The 22630-nt window shown below is 40.4% G+C and overlaps 1 protein-coding gene across 1 annotated transcript; it reads left to right on the top strand.

Moving 5' to 3' along the window:
* Positions 1-644: 644 nt before the first annotated feature.
* Positions 645-22077, top strand: LOC135090865 (protein YIPF5-like). Its single transcript, XM_063987994.1, is given in 3 exon segments — positions 645-804; positions 20721-21345; positions 21347-22077. Coding segments are annotated over 2 exon segments (753 nt in total). The 5' UTR covers positions 645-804; positions 20721-20781; the 3' UTR covers positions 21536-22077.
* The last annotated feature ends 553 nt before the right edge of the window (positions 22078-22630 follow it).

Genomic DNA, 22630 nt, shown 5'->3' with positions numbered 1-22630 from the left:
AGAGAACAGGATAAGAGTATGCCTCGTAACTTAAGGCTCCTCGAAGGTTCCCAACAGTCATTCCTACATCTCACCGATTGTGATAATGAAACACACACACACACACACACACACACACACACACTGCATCACCATGTGTGCATTGAAAGATAGGGAAACACACACACACACACACACACTGCATCACCATCTGTGCAATGAAAGACATAATACACGTACACACACACACCCACACACACACACAGTCTGGTTTTTTATGTTTTTTTAATGTTTTTAATGGTTTTTAATGGTGTTTTTTATGGTTCTACTGACAGATTACCAATATTTCTATATTATTAATAGGAGAAACGCTTTTAAAAACTCTGCTAATCATCTCCGTCGCTTTGGGAAACAATCGTTAGAAGAGAAAGAGAGAGAGAGAGAGAGAAAGAGAGAAGCATTTAGTTAAGCCTATCCTGCGCTGGTTCGTGCGTTTCCTATTGTGACACGGTACAGCAGCGAGTGAAATTTAGAATCATAATCACTTAGGGGGTGTTTAGTGGGGAAAGGGCACTGAGGAAGTGAGGATATTTATATTATTTGAATTATTACTTGATAACATGTCAACCTGTGTGTGTGTGTGTGTGTTGGTGGAGGAGCAGAGACAGGTGGCACTTGGCAGGGTGAGCGGCTGGCTGGAGTGTTTTGGCCAGCGCTGGTCAGTCGTGCCCCACGCACTCTGGTGATAAGTGTTTCCGTATTCCCGGATGCTTCTCCCTGTAGCAAGCACTGTCACGCAACACCAGAGAGTCATGAGTACGTAAGGTAAGCCCTGCGATGCCAGCCTACCCTCAGTCAGCCTTACTGCCTTCCCAGCACCACCTTACTCCTGCCTGTAGTGTCTTGTAGAAGTTTATTAAGGTTTTTGTTCGTTATTTAGGTATTTTTTGGGGTTATTTATTTATTTTGAGGTTTTGTTTACATCTGAGTCTGGAAACAGCTGGAAATTTAGGCGAATATTGAAGAGTCGTCAGTATGTAAACAAGCCGTCAGCTGAGGTACAGGTGTTTTCAGTCATTATTTGCTTCGTCTCTCACTTATTGTAAGCCTAACATGTCACAAGATAGAGTCACTTGTCTAGTTTTCATATTCGCTGGTCAGATATATCCTCCATTGCCTGGTTTTGGTGTCACGAAGTAATAATTAAGGCAACATGGCCGCCGGGTCCTCCACTGAGGTCGGCGCCGAGGGCCCGTTCCGGCCTGTGGGTTCCAATATTTTTTTTTTTATTTTCCTTATTACTTTATTTGGCTTCTATAGTAGGTTTTTATGATTTTTAAAAATATTTCGTTGCTGTTGAAGTGTTTTTCTTGCTTCAGTTAAGTAAATGAGATGAATTTTCTGTAGTTTTTTAAAGTAAATATAGAGCCGTTTTCACGGTTATTTTTACCCACCCCGGTTCTTGGCTTTTTTATTTGAGGCTGTAGTGAAGCTTTTATTGCTTTAAAAAATCGTTTATGATTTTTTAAATGTTTTGCGTTCCTGTTGAGTTAAGTATGTGCATTTTGAAATGGTTTATAGTCCCGTTAAAAGTGGTGATTTTGTCATTTTTTAGATTCTTTATTTCTCTATTTCAGTTTGTAAATAACTTTGCATTGCTTGAAAAAATAGTTCAGATTTTTTTTATTGTTTTTTTATTGAAGTAAAGCTAAATGGGCAGACTTTTGAATGGTTTTAATGGTATCAAAGGTTTCAACACTTTTTCCATATTTCTCTTGATATTTCTTTACAACTACTCGGGCTGGAGATGTTTTGATATTGTGAATATTAATTAAAGTAATTGTCAAGTCAAAAAATAGAATGCATTCCAGCCTAGCTTTATTTTTTCTAGGGGTCAATTTCAAAATGGAATACGTTACGTACGTAAGCCAGCGGCCGCCGGCAGCTAGCCTGTGACGTCATCAACGGCCTGGGACTTGCCCGGCTCCAGTGTCTCTTGGTCAGTATTTATCGTAATTTCTAGTGTTTTCCAAGTATTTCCAGCTGTCTCTAAACTCAGGCATCTAGATAGTAGTAGTAGAAGGAGGAAAATAAGAGAAATGGAGGAGGAGGAGGAAGAAATAAGGAGAAATAGAGGAGGAGGAGGAGGAGGCAAAATACGTAAACGCAAGAAGACAATCTTTAGCTTAGTTTCCCTTGCTTCGCTATGTTTCTCTCTAATATTTGGTGTGTTTTTGGATGTTTTATGTGAGTTTTGGGTGCATTTAGGATTGTTGTGAATGTTTTGAGTGTGTCTTAGGTGTGTTTAGGTGTGTTTTGGATGTATATTAATTGTTATCAGTGTGTTTTGGGTGAATTTTTTGGTGTTTAAGTGTGGTTTAGGTTGTTTTTAGGTGTATTTTACTTGTTTTGATTGTTGTGGAGTGTTTTGAGTGTATTGTGGAGTGTTTTGGTGTGTTTGGAAGTATATTGAGGTGTTGTGAGTGTGTGTCTGGTTTATTTCGGGTGTTTTAAGTGTTTAGGGTGAGTTCGGGTGTGTGCGGGCTCTTTTGGGTGTATTTGAGTATGTGTGGGGTGCGTTTGGGTGTGTTTGGAACGTATTCTGTAATATTTGGTGTGTTTTGGGTGTTTTAAGCGTGTTTTGGGTGTATTTAGAAGTGTTGTGGGTGTTCAGAGTGTTTTGGGTGTATATTAGCTGTTATCAGTGTGCTTTGGGTGAATTTCTGTTGTTTAAGTGTAGTTTAGGTTGTTTTTCAGTGTAGCCGCACCGGCTGGGCATCAATTGGCTCTCAGGTGATCTGTTTTACTGATCACACCCATCATCGTAGGGTCGAGGAAAGGCAGTTCTCTCTCTGACGTTTATTGATGAGGTAGGCATGACCGTAAGAACTGCGAACAAGTTCTCGGTCTCAATTTCTTACAAAATAACATTATACACTGATATTAAACACTTTCAACATATTACAATATTCATTAACAATACATGCAATTGACTTAGCACTATGACAATCAGTTTTTACTACAAAATTAAAGTATTTACCTCGGTCACCATCCTGCCCGTCTTTGTCTGAGCGCGACTTGGCCGTGAGTGATGCCCGAAGGCGACTAGCAGGTTAACCCCACACTACCAACAAGTGAGCATCGGCTTCGGTGCTTAATATAGCATTAAATACTGATACTCACACATATTACACGTTTTCATGCAAATAGAAAACTATTGAACATTTCACTTATATATGCCGAGGAATAATCACATGAGGTACATACGCTTTACACACAGTAACATGGCTCCCCTAAATTGTGTAACAATTTACCTTAAATTAAGATTAGTATGTACCTTAAAACTAGGATTAGCACATAATATGTTTTGTTACATTGGCTCCTTGGCGGGGATGCTCCGGTCTATTATTATGCATTACCTTCTAACAGCAATACTAGACTATGTATTGGCCTCTCTATGATCGTCCTGTTTGCCTTTATGTGTCTTCCCTGGTTGTCGAGATTACAGTCTGAAACCAGGACCTTAACCTTTCTTACTAGGCCATCATGATCAGGAGATACTTCTGTTACTCTTCCCAGTTTCCACTGGTTCCTTGCTAAATTCTGATCTTTGATGATAACTATGTCATTTACACTGAGATTCCTCTTTGATGTTGTCCACTTATTTCTAAGCTGTAGGAATTGCACATACTCCTTTTTCCACCTGGACCAGAACTGGTTGGCCAGGTATTGTGCTCTGCGCCATCTCTTTATGCAGTACAGGTCCTTCTTAATGAAAATGCTTGGAGGAGGCAGTACTACCTTTGTTTTCATAGTTAACATATTACTGGGTGTCAACGGTGTAAGACTTTCTGGGGAGTTAAGATGGTCCACAGTTAGGGGACGACCATTAACTATATTTTCTGCTTCAACTAGGAAGGTTCTCAGATCTTGGTCATCTAACTGGGTACCATGCTGATCAAGCAACACAGAGAGTACATTTCTCACTGTGCGTATCTGCCTCTCCCAAACACCTCCCATGTGACTGGAATTGGGTACATTCATGTTAAAAACAATCCAGTCACACTGATCTTTCACGAGTTCTTGTCTGACTTTATTGTTATTTAATTCTTTTAAGCATTTCTCATACTCTGATTTGGCTCCTACAAAGTTAGTTCCTTGGTCACATCTCAACTGTCTTACGGGCCCTCTTCGTCCTACAAAGCGACGGTATGCACTTAGGAAGGAACTTGTATCCATGCTGTTGGCTGTCTCTATGTGCACAGCTCTACATGCCATGCAAGTAAAGAGCACTCCATATCTTTTAAGCTCTTTACGCCCCTCTTTGACATAGAAAGGGCCAAAGAAATCTACTGCTGAGTATGTAAAAGGAGGTGATGGTTCTAATCTGTCAATAGGCAGGTCTGCCATCTTCTGTCCCTGTGTTGTACTTCTAACTTTACGACAGATAATGCACTTTGAAATGTGCCTTGATACTAGGGATGATCCTCCTACTATCCAGTATCCACATGACCTGATTTCATTTAAAGTTATGCCCCTGCCTTGATGATTTGTTCTTTTGTGATGGTGGCATATTATCAGCTGGGTTATGTGAGATGTTTTGGGGAGGATGACTGGATGTTTGGATTCATCTGTCAAATTAGAAAGCCTCAATCTTCCTCCTACTCTCATGATACCATTTTTGTCAATGAAGGGATCTAACTTATAGAGGGAACTGGTCTTGTCTATCACTTTTGTTCCCTTGCCATTGTCTCCTTTAATTAAAGAATTATGGTTAGCAGATGATTTCAGTACATTTATTTCCTTCTGGAATGCCTTTGCTTGCAGTTGTTTTATAATTACATTTTCAGCTTCTGACACTTCTGCTACATTTACTGGCTTATATGTGTTTCCCTTTACTTTAGTAGTGCCATCACCTTTTCCTCTGAAGCTGTTCAGAAGCTTGAGGCATACAGCAACTGCCCTCTTTGCTTTAAACCAATCTGAAAAATACTCAAGTCTTTCTAGTATATCTGTGGGCTGTTGTGTACCTACAGCATGGCATACAACTTTCTTCACTTCTGGATCATTCTCATTTATGACCTTGTACTGGGAATGGCTATCCATTTTGCTATGTTGCCAAAGGAATTCTGGGCCATTCCACCAGATCTTGCTAATACACAATTCATCTGCTGTCATGCCTCTAGATGCATGATCTGCTGGGTTATACTGTGTCTCTACAAATTTCCACTGATCTGGTGAAGTGTGATCTCTTATTGTTTCTACTCTATTTGCAACATATATATGGAATCTCTTTGCTTCATTTGCAATGTAACCAAGGACTACTTTGCTGTCTGTCCAAAATACTTCTTCCACATTATTATACTCAAGTTCTCCCTTCAAGAGTTTATGGATTCTAACTGACACCACTGCTGCTGCTAGTTCTAGTCTGGGAATTGTTATGGTTTTTAGAGGTGTGACACGTGACTTTGCCATTACTAATGCACAATGAATTTGGCCAGTCTTGCTAATTAATCTAATATATGAGCACTGGCCATATCCCTCTTGACAGGCATCTGAAAAGTGATGGAGTTCAACCTTTTCTACTTCCCCAAAGTCATCAGGTTTGTAGCATCTAGGTACCTTTAACTGATCTAGTTTGTGCAGCTCATCCTTCCATTTTATCCATTTAGGTTTGACATAATCTGGCACCTCATCATCCCAATCAACTGCATTCTTACATAATTCTTGTAAAATTTGCTTTCCAGTCAGTATGAGAGGTGACACTAGACCTAATGGATCATATATAGAGCTCACTGTTGACAGAATACCTCTCCTGGTGAGTGGCTTGTCTTTCAGCTTTATTCTAAATTGAAATGTGTCAGATTCTATGCACCACTCAACTCCCAAAGTTCTTTCTATAGGCAGTGTGTCTTCATTCTTACTAAAATCCAAACTTTTAATTCCATCTGCTCTCTCATGAGGAGAAATTGCAGCTAATACATCTTTGTTGTTTGACAAGAACTTATGAAGGTTAAAACCTCCCTTGTAACATAATTCTTTGCTCTGCTGAATAAGAGTGACAGCTTCATCCATTGTAGCTACTGACTTCAAACCATCATCAACATAAAAGTTGTTTCTTACAAACTTGGCTGCATCAGATCCACACCCGTAGTCATCTGCAGCTTTCTTAAGAGCAAAGTTCGCTACACTTGGAGATGAAGTAGCTCCAAACAGGTGAGCTGTCATCCTGTATTCAGCTATCTTATTATTAAGGTCACCATTTTCCCACCAAAGGAATCTTAACATGTCTCTGTGTTCTGGGTTGACCTTCACTTGATGGTACATTGCCTCTATATCACATACAAGTGCAATGCTTTCTTGCCTAAACCTACACAATACTCCAATAAGTTTGTTGGTAAGGTCTGGGCCTTGTAACAGGTGACTGTTTAATGACTGGTTCCTGTAGTTTGCACTACAGTCAAATACAACTCTCAACTTCTTTGGCTTTCTTGGATGATAGACTCCATGATGTGGAATGTACCAGACCTTACCATCATTCCTAACTAAATCCTTTGTCGGTACAACCTCTGCATAACCCTTTGTAATCATATCATCCATGAACACTTTGTAATCACCTTTGTGTTGATTATCCTTCTCAAGTTTAGCTCTTAACTTCTTGAGTCTCTGCTCTGCTAATAGTTTGTTGTTTGGAAGCTTGACCTTATCATCTTTAAGAGGAAGGGGCAACTCATAATGGCCATCCTTCAGCTGATGTACTCCTTCTTTCATCTTACTCATAAACCTTTTATCTTCATATGATAATGGAGTGTCAGCTGACTTTCTATCACTGAAGTCAAGTTCAAACATATCTCTCACTTGAGAAGGATTAATCATCTCTTTGGTTTTAGTAGGAACCACTAAGAAATTAACCCTCTTTTCTTCATTGATTTCTACTTCTTGTGTCACTGTTCTGTAGACTACCACTGTATCCTCCAATGGACTTGAATGGGGTGAGATTCTACCTGAGGTTCACTAAGTATTTGTCCATCTACTTCATTTGTCATCAATTCATTATCTCTATTGCAAGAAGGAGGTTCCTGTGGATCATGGAATGTAACATATTTGAGGCATGGCATTGTCACTTTGTTGATTTGCAATTGCTTGTGCTTTCATTTCATTTTGTGACTCTATGTATTGTTGAAGATAACTTTGCTTCTCTACACTTTCATCATTACCTGGAAGCATTTTTACTTCTTCTTCAACTAAGCTAAGAGCATTAAGTTCTGCACTAGCAACTGCTAAATCTCTCTCTTTCTTTTTCTTTGAGAACATTGCTTCGTCTCTTGCTAACATAACTTCTGCATCTGCTTTAGTCTTAGCTAACATAACTTCTGCCTCTGCTAAACTATCATGATATTCCATTTCCTTTCTAAGTCTGGCTACCTTTGCTGCTGCTTCTTGCTTTCTTTGTGCTGCTGATGAACGTGATGAAGTAGATGAGACTCTAGAATGTCTAGACCGTTTGCTAGAACAAATTGATCCTCTGTCATTCTTTAACTCCTTTCTTTTACATTCTATACTTTCTAATATTTCATGGTGAACTTGTTGATTGTGTTCCAGCTCTTCATTTAGCTCCTCTGACCTTTCTGGCTCTAGTTCCACCAGCTTTGTGTATTCCACATAATACTGCTGAAATGCCTCTATTACTTCACTTGACATGGGCTCTAATTCAAAGGGGCTAATTACAATTTTTAATCCTTTCTTAATTTTGCTGGTAACACTGCTCCATTTACGCTTACAGGACTCTGCTCTTCCTTTGGTTACACTGACTTGATATTCTCTTCCTTTATCGGTTGGCACTCGCTCCCTGACACTAACTTCTTCAATACAAGTTTGATCCCTGTCCACTTGCTCACCCTCACCTTCCCTAAGGCCATCTACGGCATTAATTTCCTCAGTATCAGACATATCTAACAACTTAATTGTATCAATACTGAGACACTGAAAGAGCAATTTAAAATTACCACTCTTAATACTAGCTAATTGTGGGTAATTTTCACTTAGGCTACTCAATTCAGTGCACATACATACTATTATATTTTCTTGCCTGTGACCATGGGTTCTACAAAATGGTGGCGAGGCACAGTGGGTAGAAGGGAGTGGTTGTCAAGGGTAGAGCTGACCCCGGGGCCTCAGAGGTCAACCTATAGGCTTACGTCAGCGTCCCCTCGTCCTGTGACTCACTCTTGCTACGGTTTCACATGGAGCCAATTTCTTGCTTGTAGGCCGAGTTCTTACTGTAGCCGCACCGGCTGGGCATCAATTGGCTCTCAGGTGATCTGTTTTACTGATCACACCCATCATCGTAGGGTCGAGGAAAGGCAGTTCTCTCTCTGACGTTTATTGATGAGGTAGGCATGACCGTAAGAACTGCGAACAAGTTCTCGGTCTCAATTTCTTACAAAATAACATTATACACTGATATTAAACACTTTCAACATATTACAATATTCATTAACAATACATGCAATTGACTTAGCACTATGACAATCAGTTTTTACTACAAAATTAAAGTATTTACCTCGGTCACCATCCTGCCCGTCTTTGTCTGAGCGCGACTTGGCCGTGAGTGATGCCCGAAGGCGACTAGCAGGTTAACCCCACACTACCAACAAGTGAGCATCGGCTTCGGTGCTTAATATAGCATTAAATACTGATACTCACACATATTACACGTTTTCATGCAAATAGAAAACTATTGAACATTTCACTTATATATGCCGAGGAATAATCACATGAGGTACATACGCTTTACACACAGTAACATTCAGTGTATTTTACGTGTTTTGACTGTTGTGGAGTTTTGAGTGTGTTTTTGAGTGTTTTGGTGTGTTTGAGGGCATATTAAGGTGTGTTTGGGTGTGTTGTTGGGTGTTTTTGAGTGTGTAGTGGGGTGTTTTGAGTGTGTTGTGGGTGTTTTAAGTGTCTTAAGGGTGTTTAGGTGAGTTTTGGGTGTATATCAGCTGTTATTGTGTTTTCGGTGAATTTTGGGTGTTTAAGTGTGGTTTAGGATATTTTTAGGTGTATTTTACATGTTTTGAGTGTTGTGGAGTGTTTTGAGTGTATTGTGGAGTGCTTTGGTGTATGCTGGGTTATATTCAGGTGTTGTGAATGTGTTTTGAGTTTATTTTGGGTGTTTTAAGTGTTTTGGGTGAGTCTGGTTGTGTGTGGGGTTTTTTGGGCGTATCTGAGTGTCTGCGGCGTGTTCTGGGTGGGTTTGGGTGTGTTTGGGTCGTATTCTGTGGTGATGTGGGTGTTTTGGATGATTAAAGAGTGTTTTGGGTGTGTTTGGATGAGTTTCGTGAGTATTTTAGGGTGTTTTGGGTGTGTTTTGGATATTTTGAATGTGTTTGGGTGAGTTTTGTGGGTATTTTGGGGTGTTGAGAGTGTTTTGCTTGTGTTTTGGATGTTTAAGCGTGTATTGGGTGTGTTTGGGTGAGTTTTTGTAGGGGTTTTTTGGTGTTATTGGATATTTTGAGTATATTGTGGAGTGTTTTGGTGTGTTTTGCGAGTTTTTTGGGTATATTTCTTCATTATTAATAGGAAAAACACCCATGAAAACCCTGCAAATCATCTTTATGGATTTGACTAACAGTAGAGAGAGAGAGAGAGAGAGAGAGAGAGAGAGAGAGAGAGAGAGAGAGAGAGTGTATGTGTGTGTGTGTGTGTGTGTGTGTGTGTGTGTCTGTGTGTGTGTATGTTGAAGGGGGAGGTGGAGGAGGAGTGACAGGTAGGCTTGGCGAGAGAGTGAGTGGGACAGCCGTTGGCTGCACTCTTTTGGCTGGCGCTGGTCAGTCTTGCCCCACGCACAATGGTAATAAGTTTTTTCGTATTCCCGGCAGCTTCTTCCTGTACCAAGCACCGCCACGCAGCACCAGAGAGCCATGAGTACGTAAGGTGGGCCCAGCAGTGCCACCATCCCCTCATTAAGCCTTACTGCCTTCACAGCATTGCCTCTTCTCCCTGTAATGTCTTGTAGTTGTTTATTATTATTATTTTTGGGGGTTATTTATATAATCTATAGGTTTTGTTTACATCTGAGTCTGGAAACAGTTGGAAATTTAGGTGAATACTGAAGGGTCGTCAATATGTAAACAAGCAAGAAAATAATCTCTAGTTTAGTTTCCCTTGCTGCGCTACAATTCTCTGTAATAATTGGTGTTTTTTTTTCTTTTCTTTTTTTCTTTTAAGTGTGTTTTGGGTGTATTTAGGAGTGTTGTGGGTGTTTTTGAGTCTGTCTTAGGTGTGTTTAGGAATATTTTGTGTGTATATTAGCTGTTATCAGTGTGTTCTGGGCTAATTTTTGGTGTTTAAGTGTGGTTTAGGTTGTTTTTAGGTGTATTTTACTTGTTTTGAGTGTTGTGGAGTGTTTTAAGTGTATTGTGGAGTGTTTTGGTGAGTTTAGGGTATACTGAGGTGTTGTGAGTGTGTCTTGAGTTTATTTTGGGTGTTTTAAATGTTTTGGGTGAGTCTGGGTGTGTGTGGTGTCTTGGGCGTATTTGACTGTGTGTGGGGTGTTCTGAGTGCGTTTGGATGTGTTTGGGGCGTATTCTGTGGTGATGTGCGTGTTTTGTATGTTTTAAGCGTGTTTTGGGTGTGTTTGGATGAGTTTTGTGGGTATTTTGCGGTGTTGAGGGTTTTGAGTGTGTTTTGAGTGTGTTTCGGATGTGTTTCGCTGATTTTTGCGTTCTCTCCTTCCTAGGGACTCGAAAATTGCAGGACATTTCTTGTTTATAAAAGTGTTTTATAAAGTGTAACCACAGAGAGAGAGAGAGAGAGAGAGAGAGAGAGAGAGAGAGAGAGAGAGAGAGAGAGGTAACTAACAATTACATACAGACACACACACACACACACACACACACACACACACACACACACACACACACAAACCAATGCATTCATAAACATTCAAATTTCCCGCTGTTTTTCAATCCCTAGGAAGGAGAGAGTGCGAGCCATGACGTGACATCTTACAAAGCCTAACATTTCTGCTAATATTACAGGATGGAGACCTTAGGATATCACACGGAGGGGGGTGAAGGAGCCTTGGGGATGCCTGAAGGAGAGGCAGTGAAGGAGGTGAAGGAAATGCAGAAAATTCCTTCAGTACTGAACGCTTCTCTGGTCAGACCATCCTTCACTGAATATATGGACCGAGGCTTCGAGATACGAGGTGACAATCCGTTTTTTTAGTGTTTTAAGGCAGTTTTAAGTGTTTTTAGGTTGTCTTAATGTTTTGAGTATTTTAGGTTTGTGGAAGGAGGGAGAAAGCTTAAATACGAGTACAGTAATAAGGCCGTAAAAAAGGCTTGAATTGAGTTTTAAAGTCAGCCTCGCGTATATCAAGCTGTTTTAGGTATCTTAAGCTACTAGAACAGAGGAAGCTTAAATTTAATACTAGGATAAGGAAAAAGCTTATTTCTTGCATTAGGAAGAGAGAAAAGCTTAATATTATCCCTTCCACCTATCCCCCCGGGGAGCCAGGTGACACCCCACCCACAACAGCGCCATCCTGCCTATTTGTGGTGTGGCAGCCCTGATCGTCCCCCTCCCTTCCTCTTCCTCCTCCTCCTCCTACACCAAAGAAGAGACGTTTAATCAGCTGGTGGAAAGGTTAGTGTTGTTGTTGTTGTTGTTGTTCTGGTGGTGGTGGTGGTGGTTGTTCGTCTCTCTCTCTCTCTCTCTCTCTCTCTCTCTCTCTCTCTCTCTCTCTCTCTCTCTCTCTCTCTGCTATTATTATTGTTATTATTATTATTAATATTATTATTATTATTATCATTATTATTATTATTATTATTATTTTACTATTACTACTACTACTACCAGTACTACTACTATTACTACTATCACTCCTACTACAACTACCACTACGAGACACGCACACCAACACCAGACCCACCACCACTACCACCACTACTACTACCACAGGGTCCGCGCCTTCAGCCGAGTACACACGGGGGGCGTTGTAATAATGGTGGGTGCTGTGTTTGGCATGGAGGAGGTGTTGGGGAAGTTATCAAGGAGGTTACTGCCACGACCACCCCTGCTACTACCTGCCCACGGGGACGCCCAGGCTACCGCACACATACAACTACTGGCAAAGGTTACTGGTGGTGGTGGTGGTGGTGGTGGTACAAGATGATGATGATGATGAGAAGCAAGAGGAGAAGGAGCAGGAGATGAGGATAAGGAAGAGGAAGAGGAATATGGGGAGGAGTAGGAAGAGGAGGAGGGTTGCTTTAGTAGGAGGAACAGGAGGAGGAGGAAGAAGAGGAGGAAGAGTAGTAGTAGTAGTAGTAGTAAAAAAATATCAAATATTAACTCTCTCTCTCTCTCTCTCTCTCTCTCTCTCTCTCTCTCTCTCTCTCTCTCTCTCTCTCTCTCTCTCTCTCTCTCTCTCTCAGGCGGTGGTGGGGAGGCGGAAGGACGTAGTCTGGAGGAGGCTGGCGGGGGTTATGAAGAGGGTCCTGTTATCTCTCCTCTCCCTCCACTCCCTCGCTTCCAGCCCTTGGACTCTCTCCGGAACGTAAATAGTAGTAGTAGTTTATTATTATTATTATTTTTATTATTATTATTATTATTATTATTATTATTATTATTATTATTATTATTATCGTTATTATTATCGTTATTATTATTGCTATTATTATCATTTTCATAACTTTCTCGTTATTTCTACTACCACTACTACAACTGCTACTACCACCACTACCCTCCTCCTCCTCCTCCTCTTCCTCATCCTCCTCCTTTTCCTACCACCACCACCACCACCGCAACCACGATTATCCCAACAGAAGTAACGGCGGGGCTGGAAGTGGGCTGGAGTTTAGCAGGCTTCGCTAAGATTGGGCTGGAAATTAGTGGAAGAGGAGGCGTGGCACGTGACAGTGCAATACGGGGCTTACAGAGGGCAGGTGTGACAGGGCCCTAGAGAGAGATACGCTCACCATGTAGAGAGAGAGAGAGAGAGAGATAGGATTTATTTTCATTTTCTTTCGTTATATATTCAACTTATTTATTTATTTATTATTTTAAGGGATATTTTCTTTTCTCAATATTTTTCATTCGTTTTTATAATGGGATGTTTAATTTTATCTATATTTGTTTACATTTCTTATCAATTTCTTTCGATTTTATATTCAGTTTATTTATTTATCATTATTTTTTAAGATCATTTTTTTTTCGCTCGTTTTCATAATGGGAATGTTTAATTTTATATATATTTTTCTTTTTTGTTTAATTTCTTCGACTTAATATCCATTTTATTTATTTGTTATTACTTCTAGGTGTGTCTAAGTACTTAAAAGGATCATTTATTTATTTATTTATTTTTCCGTCCGTTATTTATTTTTTTTTTTTTTAATGGAAACTTGTTATTTCATCTGTATTTCCGTTTTCTGTTACTTGTGCATGCCAGTGATGATAATAAACATTAAGATTATTATTGATTTTAATCCCACCGATCGAGACAGACAGAGAGAGAGAGAGAGAGAAAGAGAGAGAGAGAGAGAGAGAGAGAGAGAGAGAGAGAGAGAGAGAGAGAGAGAGAGACAGACAGACACACAAAGCCCCTTTAATTATTTCAACACTTTCCATTATGACACGAAAAGATTTTGAGTGTATTTGGGTGTGTGGGGTGAGTGTTCTGAGCGTGTGCGAGGTCTTTTGAGTGTATTTGAATGTGTGTGGGGTCTTTTGAGTGTATTTCAGTGTTTAGGGGTGTGTTTTTGGTACGTCTGGGAGTGTGCAGGGTCTCTTGAGTGTATTTGAATGTGTGTGGGGGTGTTCTTGGTGCGTTTGGGTGTGTGCGGGGTGTACTCTGTGTTATTGGGTGTTTTGGATGTTTTAAGTGTGTTTTTGCGTGTTTTGTAAGTTTTTGGGTGTGTTAGGATGTTTTGGGTGTGTTCTTGATGTTTTCAACGTGTTTGGGTAAATTTTGTAGGTGGTTTGGGGTCGTGAGAGTGTTTTGAGTAAGTTTTGGGTGTTTAAACGTGTGTTCTGTATGTTTGGGTGAGTTTTTGTGGTTATATTTGTGTGTTGTTGGATATTTTGAGTGTGTTTCGGGTGTTTTAATCGTGTTTTGGGTGTGTTGGGTTGAGTTTTGTGAAAAAATACGAGGCTCTGTAGTGAGGGAAATTTGAATGTGTATAAATACATTGGTTTGTGTGTGTGTGCGTGTGTGTGTTGTTGTTGCTAGTTATCTCTCTCTCTCTCTCTCTCTCTCTCTCTCTCTCTCTCTCTCTCTCTCTCTCTCTCTCTCTCTCTCTCTCTCTCTCAGTAGTTACATGGGTTTTCAAGGATGTTTTTACACATATACACACACATATACCCAATATAACAGTGGCATTATCCTTAGGTGTGGGCACAGGCTCAGAGAGAACAGGATAAGAGTATGCCTCGTAACTTAAGGCTCCACGAAGGTTCCCAACAGTCATTCCTACATCTCACCGATTGTGATAATGAAACACACACACACACACACACACACACACACACACACACACACACACACACACACACACACACACACTGCATCACCATGTGTGCATTGAAAGATAGGGAAACACACACACACACACACTGCATCACCATCTGTGCAATGAAAGACATAATACACGTACACACACACACCCACACACACACACAGTCTAGTTTTTTATGTTTTTTTAATGTTTTTAATGGTTTTTAATGGTGTTTTTTATGGTTCTACTGACAGATTACCAACATTTCTATATCATTAATAGGAGAAACGCTTTTAAAAACTCTGCTAATCATCTCCGTGGCTTTGGGAAACAGTCGTTAGGAGAGAGAGAGAGAGAGAGAGAGAGAGAGAAGCATTTAGTTAAACCTATCCTGCGCTGGTTTGTGCGTTTGCTATTGTGACACGGTACAGCAGCGAGTGAAATTTAGAATCATAATCACTTAGGGGGTGTTTAGTGGGGAAAGGGCATTGAGGAAGTGTGGATATTTATATTATTTGAATTATTACTTGATAACATGTCAACCTGTGTGTGTGTGTGTGTGTGTGTTGGTGGAGGAGCAGAGACAGGTGGCACTTGGCAGGGTGAGCGGCTGGCTGGAGTGTTTTGGCCAGCGCTGGTCAGTCGTGCCCCACGCACTCTGGTGATAAGTGTTTCCGTATTCCCGGATGCTTCTCCCTGTAGCAAGCACTGTCACGCAACACCAGAGAGTCATGAGTATGTAAGGTAAGCCCTGTGATGCCAGCCTACCCTCAGTCAGCCTTACTGCCTTCCCAGCACCACCTTACTCCTGCCTGTAGTGTCTTGTAGCAGTTTATTAAGGTTTTTGGGGTTATTTATTTATTTGGGGTTATTTTTTTATTTTGAGGTTTTGTTTACATCTGAGTCTGGAAACAGCTCGAAATTTACGCGAATATTGAAGAGTCGTCAGTATGTAAACAAGCCGTCAGCTGAGGTACAGGTGTTTTCAGTCATTATTTGCTTCGTCTCTCACATATTGTAAGCCTAACATGTCACAAGATAGAGTCACTTGTCTAGTTTTCATATTCGCTGGTCAGATATATCCTCCATTGCCTGGTTTTGGTGTCACGAAGTAATAATTAAGGCAACATGGCCGCCGGGTCCTCCACTGAGGTCGGCGCCGAGGGCCCGTTCCGGCCTGTGGCTTCCAATATTTTTTTTTTTTTTTTCCTTATTACTTTATTTGGCTTCTATAGTAGGTTTTTATGATTTTTAAAAATATTTCGTTACTATTGAAGTGTTTTTCTTGCTTCAGTTAAGTAAATGAGATGAATTTTCTGTAGTTTTTTAAAGTAAATATAGAGCCGTTTTCACGGTTATTTTTACCCACCCCGGTTCTTGGCTTTCTTATTTGAGGCTGTAGTGAAGCTTTTATTGCTTTAAAAAATCGTTTATGATTTTTTAAATGTTTTGCGTTCCTGTTGAGTTAAGTATGTGCATTTTAAATGGTTTATAGTCCCGTTAAAAGTGGTGATTTTGTCATTTTTTAGATTCTTTATTTCTCTATTTCAGTTTGTAACTAACTTTGCATTGCTTGAAAAAATAGTTCAGATTTTTTTTATTGTTTTTTTATTGATGTAAAGCTAAATGGGCAGACTTTTGAATGGTTTTAATGGTGTCAAAGGTTCCAACACTTTTTCCATATTTCTCTTGATATTTCTTTACAACTACTCGGGCTGGAGATGTTTTGATATTGTGAATATTAATTAAAGTAATTGTCAAGTCAAAAAATAGAATGCATTCCAGCCTAGCTTTATTTTTTCTAGGGGTCAATTTCAAAATGGAATACGTTACGTACGTAAGCCAGCGGCCGCCGGCAGCTAACCTGTGACGTCATCAACGGCCGGGGACTTGGCCGGCTCCAGTGTCTCTTGGTCAGTATTTATCGTAATTTATAGTGTTTTCCATGTATTTCCAGCTGTCTCTAAACTCAGGCATCTAGATAGTAGTAGTAGGAGGAAAATAAGAGAAATGGAGGAGGAGGAGGAAGAAATAAGGAGAAATGGAGGAGGAGGAGGAGGAGGCAAAATACGTAAACGCAAGAAGACAATCTTTAGCTTAGTTTCCCTTGCTTCGCTATGTTTCTCTCGAATATTTGGTATGTTTTTGGATGTTTTATGTGAGTTTTGGGTGCATTTAGGATTGTTGTGAATGTTTTGAGTGTGTCTTAGGTGTGTTTAGGTGTGTTTTGGATGTATATTAATTGTTATCAGTGTGTTTTGGGTGAATTTTTTGGTGTTTAAGTGTGGTTTAGGTTGTTTTTAGGTGTATTTTACTTGTTTTGACTGTTGTGGAGTGTTTTGAGTGTATTGTGGAGTGTTTTGGTGTGTTTGGAAGTATATTGAGGTGTTATGAGTGTGTGTCTGGTTTATTTCGGGTGTTTTAAGTGTTTAGGGTGAGTTCGGGTGTGTGCGGGCTCTTTTGGGTGTATTTGAGTATGTGTGGGGTGCGTTTGGGTGTGTTTGGAACGTATTCTGTAATATTTGGTGTGTTTTGGGTGTTTTAAGTGTGTTTTGGGTGTATTTAGAAGTGTTGTGGGTGTTCAGAGTGTTTTGGGTGTATATTAGCTGCTATCAGTGTGCTTTGGGTGAATTTCTGTTGTTTAAGTGTGGTTTAGGTTGTTTTTCAGTGTATTTTACGTGTTTTGACTGTTGTGGAGTTTTGAGTGTGTTTTTGAGTGTTTTGGTGTGTTTGAGGGCATATTAAGGTGTGTTTGGGTGTGTTGTTGGGTGTTTTTGAGTGTGTAATGGGGTGTTTTGAGTGTGTTGTGGGTGTTTTAAGTGTCTTAAGGGTGTTTAGGTGAGTTTTGGGTGTATATCAGCTGTTATTGTGTTTTCGGTGAATTTTGGGTGTTTAAGTGTGGTTTAGGATATTTTTAGGTGTATTTTACATGTTTTGAGTGTTGTGGAGTGTTTTGAGTGTATTGTGGAGTGCTTTGGTGTATGCTGGGTTATATTGAGGTGTTGTGAATGTGTTTTGAGTTTATTTTGGGTGTTTTAAGTGTTTTGTGTGAGTCTGGGTGTGTGTGGAGTTTTTTGGGCGTATCTGAGTGTGTGTGGCGTGTTCTGGGTGGGTTTGGGTGTGTTTGGGTCGTATTTTGTGGTGATGTGGGTGTTTTGGATTATTAAAGCGTGTTTTGGGTGTGTTTGGATGAGTTTCGTGGGTATTTTAGGGTGTTTTGGATATTTTGAATGTGGGTGAGTTTTATGGATATTTTGGGGTGTTGAGAGTGTTTTGCTTGTGTTTTGGATGTTTAGGCGTGTATTGGATGTGTTTGGGTGAGTTTTTGTGGGGTTTTTTTGGGTGTTATTGGATATTTTGTGTATATTGTGGAGTGTTTTGGTGTGTTGGGAGTTTTGGGCGGTATATTTCTTCATTATTAATAGGAAAAACATCCAAATTCATAATGATCCTCTAAATTTTATCGTAGAATCGTCCATCTCGGCTTCCTCAAAAAAAAAATTAAAAACAAGCAACAAAAAAAATATTAAAATTAAATCAAAAATAATATCAAACACACAAATCAATAAAAAAAAGAGGCAAAATAATCAAAACAATACAAAAAGAGCCGAAGTAAACAAGCTGACTGTTTCGTCTCTTCCACGCAATCAAAATACAGGCAAGATTTTAATTACCATCAATTTTTTTAACATTTCCACCTCTTTCTGAACTATTTTGACCCCTCTTCTTAATCCCTGTGGCAACGTAAGGACGTGAAATTCCTCCAGGGGTCAGGTCAAGCCGCTAGAGGCTGAAATAAGGTCAGAGAAGGGAGAAATATGAGAAAGAGGAATTTACTGAGTCATATTAGGGGTGTTATATGTATAGTTTTTAGTTATTTACTTAATGAGGTATTATTCCAGAATCATTACATATTCATTTAAAGTTTCATGACGTATCTCATTGGCTATAGCTTCTCGTGTTAAGTATTTTGAACTCCATATATATTTGTGTCGCAAATTAATACTATCCCCATCAGTGCTTTTTGAAAATTTATTAGCTTTCTTTCGGAAATGTAATGTTTGGTCATGATTGGTTAGGTTCGGTTATGTTAGGTATTTGGCTATGTTAGGTTAGTAACCCAATATATAGCCGTGTCGGGACCTTGTAGTAACGCAGCCAGCAATTTTAGAAAATGTATTGCCTTTTTATTGGGAGTGTTTTTGTGAGCAACTAGTATAAACTGTGAAGTTCGCAGTGTTGATGAGGTTACTAATGGTATTCACAAGGAAGAAGCTGTTTTTTCTCTAAAGTTTTGATGCTTTTTGAATAATTTTTAATCAATTTTTGTTGTAAATTACTGTTCTTTATGGAAAGGGGTAAAAATTAAAACAAAGTGATTCCAGATTATTTAAAAATGCATCAAAATTAATCAGAAAAAAATATTGTTTCATCTGCCATATGGAGTTCGTAGGGAAACTGTAAATTTGCTCTTATTGACCCTGTTATTTGTTATTCTGGTGCCTGCATACCAGGCCGGCAATCCCACACGGGGTGGCTCAGAGAAGGCAACACACACACGCAATAATAATAATAACAATCTATCTATCTTTCTCTATACCAGGCCGGCAATCCCACACAGGGCAGACCAGACAAGGCACCACACACACACACACACACACACACACACACACACACACACACACACACACACACACACACACACACACACACACACACATTCTTACCCCTGTCAGCCCCTCGTGGAAAGGGACAGCAATAGTAGTAGTAGTAGTAGACTGTCCTGCTGCATCCCATAAAAAATAGTAATAATGATAAATAAATAAATAAATAAATGAATGAACATAGGTAGGAAAGAAAATAATAATACATGGGTAATATTAAAATAACGTTAGCTTTCCCATCAGAGCATTAGGTTCAGATCAATTAAGTTCTTTCATTTCACTGCAGATCCCTTCATTGTGTAGATCATTATTGTAAAAAGCATCTTATTTTTGCCCATAGATAACCAGGGTTCTCTTACTTGGCAGGCTTGCAGAGACAGGCAAACAGACAGACACAGGAGACAGACCTACATGTAGGGAACGCCAATTTTGGATTTTGGTGGCACACATTGCTCGGGGAGTGTGTTTTACTTATAGCCTCTCATTATGTATGACAAACATGCAGGGACAAATTGACTTAACGGCATCTCAGGTGCATCTCTCCTCGGCACTCACAGCCACAGCAGCAGTGACCACTATTCAATGTGCCTTTGTTGATGCATGGCTAGTGTTGTTCTCAGGGTGAAATGCACTGTGTTCTGTTCATGTTGTGGTGTATATGGTGATGAGTGTGAGGACAAGTTACCATGATGTCATTCACTCAGATCTTCACATGTAGGGTTTGAATGGTGTCCATATAGCAAAACATGTGAATTAAACAATGCAAAACTTCCAGAAGTTTGTGCTGGGAGGCCCTAAGTAAAATGTGCTCTCTGAGTAGCCTGTGCCACCGCAATGCAAGATTGGTGTTCGCTGACTGTATAGACTGACATCCAGACACAGGAAGTAAATCAACTTATCTTCAAGTATAGTTCATGATTCTGTTAGTGGTGCAGGTCAGACCATTTAGAAATTATCTGCTATCTCACCATGACTGTTTTCCAAGACCACAAAGAAGACTAGCCAGGTTCTCAAGAGTGTTTCTCTAAACTACTGCAACATAGCAAATGAAAAACACGCAAAGTTGTAAACAGTTTCTACTGCACCATCTAACCTAACCTGTGCTATCTTAACCTATCCTAACAAGCCTAACTTAACCTATCCTAACAAGTTATTGCAACAAATTGAAAACACACAAGTTGGAAACAGCTTCTACTGCAACATATCTTACCTAACATAACCTATCCTGTCCTATCCTAACTTATCCTACTATACCTAACCTAACCTAATTTAACCTAACTTATCTTAATGTAACCTATCCTAACCTAACATATCCCAACATATAATAACCCCTCTTACTTCACACCTAACCTAACATAACCTAACTTACTGCAACATGTCAAATTAAAAACACAAAGTTATAAGCAGTTTCTACTCTTAACCTAATGTAACCTAACCTAATCTAACTTAACATAATCTACAGCAGCATAACAAATAAAAAAAATTGAGATATCTAATAAATAAAACAAAAATAATGATGAGAATAATAATAACAATAAATTGCAGTGTGTAATTGTGTGTGTTTTGCTGCCAGATGTCTTACGGGTGGGAGCAGCAGCAGCAGCAGCAGCAGCAGCAGCAGCAGCAGCAGCAGTATGGGGGGTGGCGGCTGGGACGATCAGACCAACAACTTCTCCTATGACATGGGGTCCGCAGACTTTGGGCAAGACCAGGCTTTCCAGAGCTTTGAGTATGGCAGCCAGGCAACAGGGCCAGGAGGTCAAACAGGTGGTGGGCAGTCAGCATCCTTCTTCACTCCCGGGCCATCCATCATGACCCCCGGGCCAGGCATGGACTCCCCTGGCCCTGGCACATATCCACTAGGGGTGGAGGAGGATGAGCCGCCACTCTTGGAGGAGCTTGGCATCAACCCTGACGCCATCCTGCAGAAGACTTTGACCGTCCTGAACCCTCTCCGCCGCACAGACCCTTCCATCCTGCAGGACACGGACTTGGCGGGGCCCTTGGCCTTCTGTCTGGCCTTTGGGAGCTTCCTGCTGCTGTCGGGGAAGGCACAGTTTGGCTACATCTACGGGATAGGAATGCTGGGCTGTGCCTCCATGTATGGGCTTCTCAATGCGATGTCCATGGCTGGGGTGGGTCTTGGGGTAGTGGTCAGTGTGCTGGGCTACTGTCTGCTGCCCATGGTGGCCCTGGCGGGGGGTCAGCGTCCTCATGTCCCTGCGTGGGGCTGTTGGTGTCGGCTTGACAGCTGCCTCCATTGTTTGGTGCTCTATTTCTGCCTCTAAGCTGTTTGTGACAAGCCTTGCCATGGACAGACAGCAGCCCCTTGTAGCCTATCCCTGTGCACTCCTGTATGCTGTGTTTGCCCTCATTACTATCTTCTGAGTGTGTGTGAGTGTGAGGCAGTGAGAGACCCATGGCAAGACTGTGGAAGACCTGGGGATGCACTGTGGGGGAAGGACAGGACAAGGGGACCAGTGGGAAGACTGAAGACTCTCTCTCTCTCTCTCTCTCTCTCTCTCTCTCTCTCTCTCTCTCTCTCTCTCTCTCTCTCTCTCTCTCTCTCTCTCTCTCTCTCTCTCTCTCTCTCTCTCTCTCTCTCTCTCACACACACACACACACACACACACACACACACACACCACTATTTTATTCTTGTATTCTTTCTCTTCTTTATATTAACCTTGCCAGAGAGAGAGAGAGAGAGAGAGAGAGAGAGAACTATTGTTAAGCTCATAAACAACATTGTATCTTATTTTCAGTTCAATACAGTCTGCCAAATTATTATTATTATTACTACCACTTTTATTGTCGTTACTATAGTTATTTATTGTTTTGCATTATGTTTAGTGTATTTTTTTGTGTTATGAAATGCTTTGCATGTGGTTGTATGTGCTGATAAGATAGCCAATGAAAAAGTAACATTATTATTTGTGTCATTAACTTTTTAAGATCACTTTAGGTCTTCAAGTGGTACAGGGGACATAAGAGCAACTAAGAGGGGATTTGATGGAGGTCTTCAATTAGTACAGGAGACATAACAAGTGTGATTGAGAGGGGATCTGATGGAAGTCTTCAAGTGGTACAAGGGCCATAACAAGGATGACATAAGCAAAATTGTCAGGGACTGTAATCAGGATAGAACAAGACAATGGGTTCAAGCTTGGAAAAGTTATAGTAGAGAAAAGAGATAGGAAGGGATTGGTTCTCAAATAGAGTGGTGGATGAATGGAATGGACTTATTAATCAGGTTGTTAGTGCTGAGTCATTAGGGAGCTTTGAAAAAATAAACAAAAAAGAGGGAGATAGAGAGGGATGAGATGATGCAAGTAGTGGTGAGAGAATTGGGGCATGCCAGAGTAGAGAAGACAGGAAGAAAATGGATGGCATTGCTGCTGGGACTATGTGGAGAGATGAATGGAAGGATGATTGAATCTGCAAAAGTGTTCCCTGAGTTCCTGGACTACTGCTACAAGCCTG

Source organism: Scylla paramamosain, chromosome 36, assembly GCF_035594125.1.
Source record: "Scylla paramamosain isolate STU-SP2022 chromosome 36, ASM3559412v1, whole genome shotgun sequence".
NCBI lineage: Eukaryota > Metazoa > Arthropoda > Malacostraca > Decapoda > Portunidae > Scylla > Scylla paramamosain.
Note: the sequence above shows the minus strand (reverse complement) of the source record. Positions and strands in the feature narration are given on the sequence as shown.